General features: G+C 41.7%; 1 protein-coding gene across 1 annotated transcript; it reads right to left on the bottom strand.

The window, feature by feature from the left end:
• Window positions 1–738: 738 nt before the first annotated feature.
• LOC100276709 (uncharacterized) lies at window positions 739–3,576 on the bottom strand. Its single transcript, NM_001150433.1, has 5 exons — window positions 3,427–3,576; window positions 3,201–3,290; window positions 2,194–2,512; window positions 1,332–1,390; window positions 739–1,074 (listed from the first exon to the last, which is right to left on the bottom strand). The coding sequence occupies exons 2-5, from the start codon at window positions 3,274–3,276 to the stop codon at window positions 1,034–1,036; spliced, it is 495 nt and encodes a 164-aa protein (NP_001143905.1). The 5' UTR covers window positions 3,277–3,290; window positions 3,427–3,576; the 3' UTR covers window positions 739–1,033.
• Window positions 3,577–5,916: the final 2,340 nt, after the last annotated feature.

Genomic DNA, 5,916 nt, shown 5'->3' with positions numbered 1-5,916 from the left:
GACGGTCCACTAACCTTGAGTCGAGGGCACTTAATGATACGTGAATGATGCAGACATGTCCGTCAGCAGGGGCAGTGTATATCTGTGATTCTCTTGTGTGGGGCATGCCATGGCTGGTAGTAGTTCAGAAGACCCCCAATGTGACAGTATCTTTATCCAACCAAACCTAAAACGTCGCTAGAGCAAACCGTTAAAACATGTTGAAAAAAAAACGGACCCAATGATCGAAAAATTTATGTATATGTCCGTTTGCTGATAGTTTAAGGCCATGTTTGGAAGCAACTCAGTGTTTTTAAGAAACCAGTTTTATCTTATAGCTAAGGACTAGTTTGGGAACTCCATTTTCTCAAAAGATTTCTATTTTCCCTAAGAAAATAATTCATGAAAATAATTCCATTAGCATCCAAACAAAAAAATTGAAAATTGAATCAAATTCTAAAGAATTACTTTCTTTAGAAATCTAATATCTAGAATGTTATTCATAGAATGAGTTTCATTTCCAAGGAAACAAACGGCCCCTAATTTCCATTGGAAAAATGAAAATCCTTTGGAAAAATAAGATTTCCAAACTAGCCCTAGAGAGGCTAACTTCTTGGTTTGCAAGAAACTGAGAATTTAATTCCTATAAATTGAGTTATAAACTGATATGTTTGAAACCACCTTAATTTCTATAAACTCTATAAACTAGACTTGGTGATTTCAAACAGGGCCTAAGTCATCACCAAACGGACTAGCCTTGTTGGAACTATCTCGAATGTCAAGCTTAACAATGTTCCAGGGGTTCAGCAGGGCAGGCAAACAATTGCATGATCCTGTCCAGTTACAGGGCATCGACAAAGTCATGGGCTCGATGCGAATGGGGGACGCCAGCGCCATGCAGTTTTCTAGTAAAATAATACAGAGCAAAACAAAAAAGAACTGACATTGAGGTTGCGGTACACACTACACGTGACATGTGAAGATAAAAAACCACCCATCCATGAAAAACAAGGCTATACAGTTTACAGGAAACCACCCATCCATGAGATCTGAATCATGATTTCTCCCTGTTCGTGATCCTGGTTTTCGTGCCTCCTGTATAAAAAGAAGAATCAGAAAATATGAGCACAGATCAAAACAAAATCAAATTTAAGTGCCAATGACATATATAACTGAACTGCATATATACATCATTCTCATAATTGAACAGGTAGAGGTGTATCTTGAGAAAAATATACATGACTGTTCATTAGCTCACAACAGCAATGCATTAACTTGTTCCAAGTAACCCAATAAATAGCCTAAGGTTAGCCCATACCAACTATATTGTGTAATGTCGACATTAAACATACCATCGACTTCCTCAAATTCAACCACCTTAATAACTTCAGCAGCTGCATGATACTCAAACCTGCAGGATGATAAAGCACCGTGTTGAACTGTCATTCACGAGCAATAAAAAGATGTAGATGTTATCAGGCATCAGAGATATCCATTTTTGTCAAATCACAGCGGTGAGAATATTCAGATGCTATTAAACCTTCTGTATAAACAGTGATGGTCAATACAAAGATACATCAGATATGGTATGCATAGGGTAGAACCACTGTTAAAAAAGTTGATATAGAAGAGCCTGAAGTATAGTCTTAGACAGTAGGTTACTTTTAAATGGTACAATGATGATACAGAATCCAAATGTAGAGGGTAGCAGGGTGCGGCAAAAGACCAAATGTAGTCTTAGACAGTAGGTTACTCTGTTCGCTTGGCTTTAATCTGTAACGGCTTCTAATGCTTCTACAGTGTTTTTGTCTCTATGGATTACAGCTGCAGCAATCCAAACAGCGGGCTTTAATCCGAAGCGAACATTTTAGGCCAGTCTGTCAAAATGTACTTGGCCTTCGGTGGTTCATGTGAAACATATAACATATGTATGAAACCCACATTATATTTGTTCTCCTATTTTAATGCTGGTTCTCATTCCACACTTTTAAACTGTGAACATTAGTTCTTTCTTACTATGAGAATTGGTGTTACCATGTTGATGGAAAACAATGATAACCTGCCAATGATGCATAGAGTTTTTAAAAGGCCTAAATTATAGCATGGCAGCTGCAGCTCCCAAAAAAACTGGGTGAGTGTAGCTAAGAAGCAATTGATCAGAGCAGATCATGGCTATTAGAAGGACATATCGAAGGTTCTCGACAGACTATATACCTGTTAGACGAAGCCACCTCAGGTTCATACTCAGATGTGCTCTTGATAGCCTTAACAATGACATCAACAATTTCCTTCTTTCTAGTGCTGGCCATTAAACAATCGTACTCAGTCGGCACAATGATCGCAAAGAAGTTATCACTGAGGTTGCTAATGCATAGCTTATCCACAGCTGCAAGTGCTATCCTCCTCTTCAATATGTTGGCCTCGGGGTCAACAAGGTATAGAGCAAAGTCTGTGATCACTAGGATGCGTCTTTTCATCTTTCCAGATTGGGTGAACTTTAATACCTTGTCCGCAAAGAGAACTTTGTTGTCCCCTGTAATATATTGAGCATCTATTAGGGACTTACAGTCTTACATAGTTTAGTTACAAAACTAAATGGCCACGAGATCGTGCATGAAACTAGGAATAGTTAATGTCAGGCAACTGTATCAATGACACAGCATTTTATTGCCACAACAAAATATGATAATGACACAACATTCATAACCTGGTAGGCCCATCCCATACAGAATTATACGGTAGTACAGTGAAGCTCTTCACATTCATGGATGCATAATACGGCATGCTAATATAACTTGGAAACATGATATAGACGTGAATGCAGCATCCGGTACTTGTTAGCATTACATCAGGGTGACAACACCTCCAACAAAAATAAAAGATCAGGGTGTCAGCACGGTAATTGGTAGAATTGCTTAATGATATACGTGGAAACTCGAGTCCCATGCACTAATCAATTAAAATAAATAAGATCAAAACCAAGCACACTATGAGTCAAGCACTCAAGCTAATGGAGTTACCGCAATTTCAGACGCACCTCACCATTCAAAATACCAATATTGCATAAATTCAAAAACATTGACATCTTTATCACAAGCAAACGATCAAATCCACAGCACAGTACCACGCAACCAATTGACATATAGCAAGATCGCACGCATTGTCTACCGAGGATAAACTAGCACAAGAGATCAATTGAGACATGAGTCAGGGCACGGCACCTTGCTTGGACAGGATCTTGGCGAGGCAGGGATCATTGGCAGGGGCGGACCCGGTAAAGGACATGGTTGTGCGCATGTATACCCGATAATCTTCAAAAGAACAATCGAAGTTAGTAGGCAGGCATGTATACCCATGTAATTAGATCCGATCTCAGTACGAATGGCCAAATAAATGAAGTTAGGGTTTGGGTGTTCATTTTCGCACAGCGGGAGGGGGTGAGCATACCTGCTGGGCGTTCGTCGCCGGCCAAGGGCCCGACGAAGATCTGTGCACCTGGCGTGGGGCGGCGGCGGCGGCGGCGGTCGCCCACTCGGGGTGAACGTCAGAAGAAAAATGGAGTCCCTCCCGAACTTGCTCGGTTGCCTGACAAACTTGCCTGACGTATGCCGGGTCCCAGTCAGCCCGTTCCTCCAGCCGGATGCTAGTGGTGTAGTGGGGTGACAATGAGCTTTTATTTTTTCTCTACTAACTATTAAGAAGGGATTGTAAACTGCCCCCGCCCCTCCCCCGCTACCGCACGCCCGGCCGCGTGAAACCTCCGCACGCCCGCCTGTCCGCCGCAACGCATTCCCCGCGCATCCCGCCGTCTCGCACGCCCTCGCAGCCACGTTCGACTGCGACGCCGCCGCCGACTTGCTGGTGTCGTCGGCCTCGCAGTCGCTCCCGCTCCCGCCGTCGCAGGAGTCCTCTTCGATGTGCGACTTCGACGAGGACCCACCTCCATCCCCGCCGCGGCCCCCGCGGTAGCGCCGACGGCAACGCTGATGGAGGCGGAAGAGTACGGAGAGATGATGGAGAGCGTGGACGAAGTCACGTTTGCGCTCGACGGGCTCCGACCCGCAGCGCAGAAGCGGACGCGGCGGGCCAGCCTGCTCGCGCTGCTCGGGATCTGCGCCTCCGCCGAGCGCCGCCGCGTGCTCCGGTCCCAAGGGTGAGTGCATCAAAGGCGCCTCTTTTCCCTTGTGCTCAGCCAAGAACATCAATTAGGTTCTTGCTTGTCTTTCTTGGTAATCTTGACCGGAAAATCGAGAAGCGTGGTGGTTTTCTTGTGCGATTGGGGCTCAAGACTAGGGTTTCCTTGAGAAAGGGACCACCTTTCTGCCTTTGGACCATGGGCTTCCTTTGTTTGATTGGTTTCGCAATAGATGGCTAATTGCTTGCCCAGAACTCAAGTATATTGGTTATAATGGTTCAATGGTTCCCCGTTTGTAGGCTAATTCCTTGCCCAGAACTCTTTCTGTATTATTGTAGAACTGACACTATTGATTACAACAGACATTAGTGTCACTTTCGTTGGTTTAGAACCTAATTTTACAAATGTGTTTAAGAAGTATGCACACACATTTGAGTTGCCTAGGAAGATTTCTGGCAGATTGGTATCTTCTTAAGCTGAGAGATTGTATCCTGCATGGTCCCTGAAACAATAACATGGTTAGTGTTTAGTTGTGCGGTTGTGCCTAGAATTTGGTCTATCTTGTCTGAATTATAACTGCTCAGCTCAAGCATCATTGCAAGTTATCTGACGAATGCTGTTTGGTAGAAATGGAAATTATTGAGGTGTAGCTAAACTTTTCTCCTTAGGCAATAAGCATATACGATTTCTGAGAATTGGGCATGTTTCCAGTTGGGATTGAACAATAATAATTATTATCTTATAAACTGAAAGTTTCACTTGAGCTGAAATGTATCATAGATTCATAGGTTTACTCTTACACTCACAATTATGCCAACATTGATGTTGTACTTCATTTTTAAGTTAAAAGCATAATACCTTGGTTAGAATAAGTTTTAAGTTGAAGCCTTGAAGGTGTGGGATATCTGTTTTGCTGTCTGACCTGGGATTCAGTTCTTAGAGCAAGGTCAAATGTTCTAAGTCCAAAAGAATAATTAAATTATTATTGAATCTAAGAACTTCTCCAGCTCTAAAGATGTTAACATTTAACAATTAACAAACACAATATTAGATCTGTCACCTTTTTTGCATTCTATTACTTATACAAATGCCTTCCTTTTCTTATATCCTGTAGACTGGTACAACAAATTATTGATGCTATTTTGGTTCTGGACATTGATGATCCTCCGTGCGCTATTGCTGCAGGAGCTCTTTTATTTGTTTTGGCAAGTGATGTGAGTACCTCTTGATCTCTGTCTAAATCACACATGTTGTTATGCATATTAAATACCTCTTTTAGCTGCAACCACTTCTTTCACATTACAATGCCACTTGTTTTCATATTGCAAGGCTGGCATGTTCTATAAAAGAATCAAATAAGAAACACCATGATTGAATCTCAATATTTTAAATGTAAAAAACTAACTAGAAATCTGTTGGAAATAAATCTCAGGCGGTATTGTCATTTAAACTTTTTCATTAGTTTGACCTAAATGACTCTCTAATATTGTACAGGTCGTATTACTCCAATATTGTCTCCTTAGTTATCTTAATGATGACAGACGAAATTTACTGATGAACCTGTACAGGTTTATGAGATCATACACTAGATAATACCTTCCCATAATCCATTTCTCCATTTTTGGTCCTGCAGAACAGCAGACCTTGTGGAGGGTGTTCTGCAAGGTAGGAATGGGACAGTAGATGTTGGTGATTCCAATTTATAATGATGTAGAATAATTCATGAAAACATTCTATTTGTAAATACTGATAGAAAACATATCTATACTACACACTCCTCACCATCCCATCAGTGCAGCTCA

Source organism: Zea mays, chromosome 10 (genome assembly GCF_902167145.1).
Source record: "Zea mays cultivar B73 chromosome 10, Zm-B73-REFERENCE-NAM-5.0, whole genome shotgun sequence".
NCBI lineage: Eukaryota > Viridiplantae > Streptophyta > Magnoliopsida > Poales > Poaceae > Zea > Zea mays.
The sequence above is the reverse complement of the archived record's forward strand: the minus strand, read 5'-3'. Positions and strand labels throughout refer to the sequence as shown.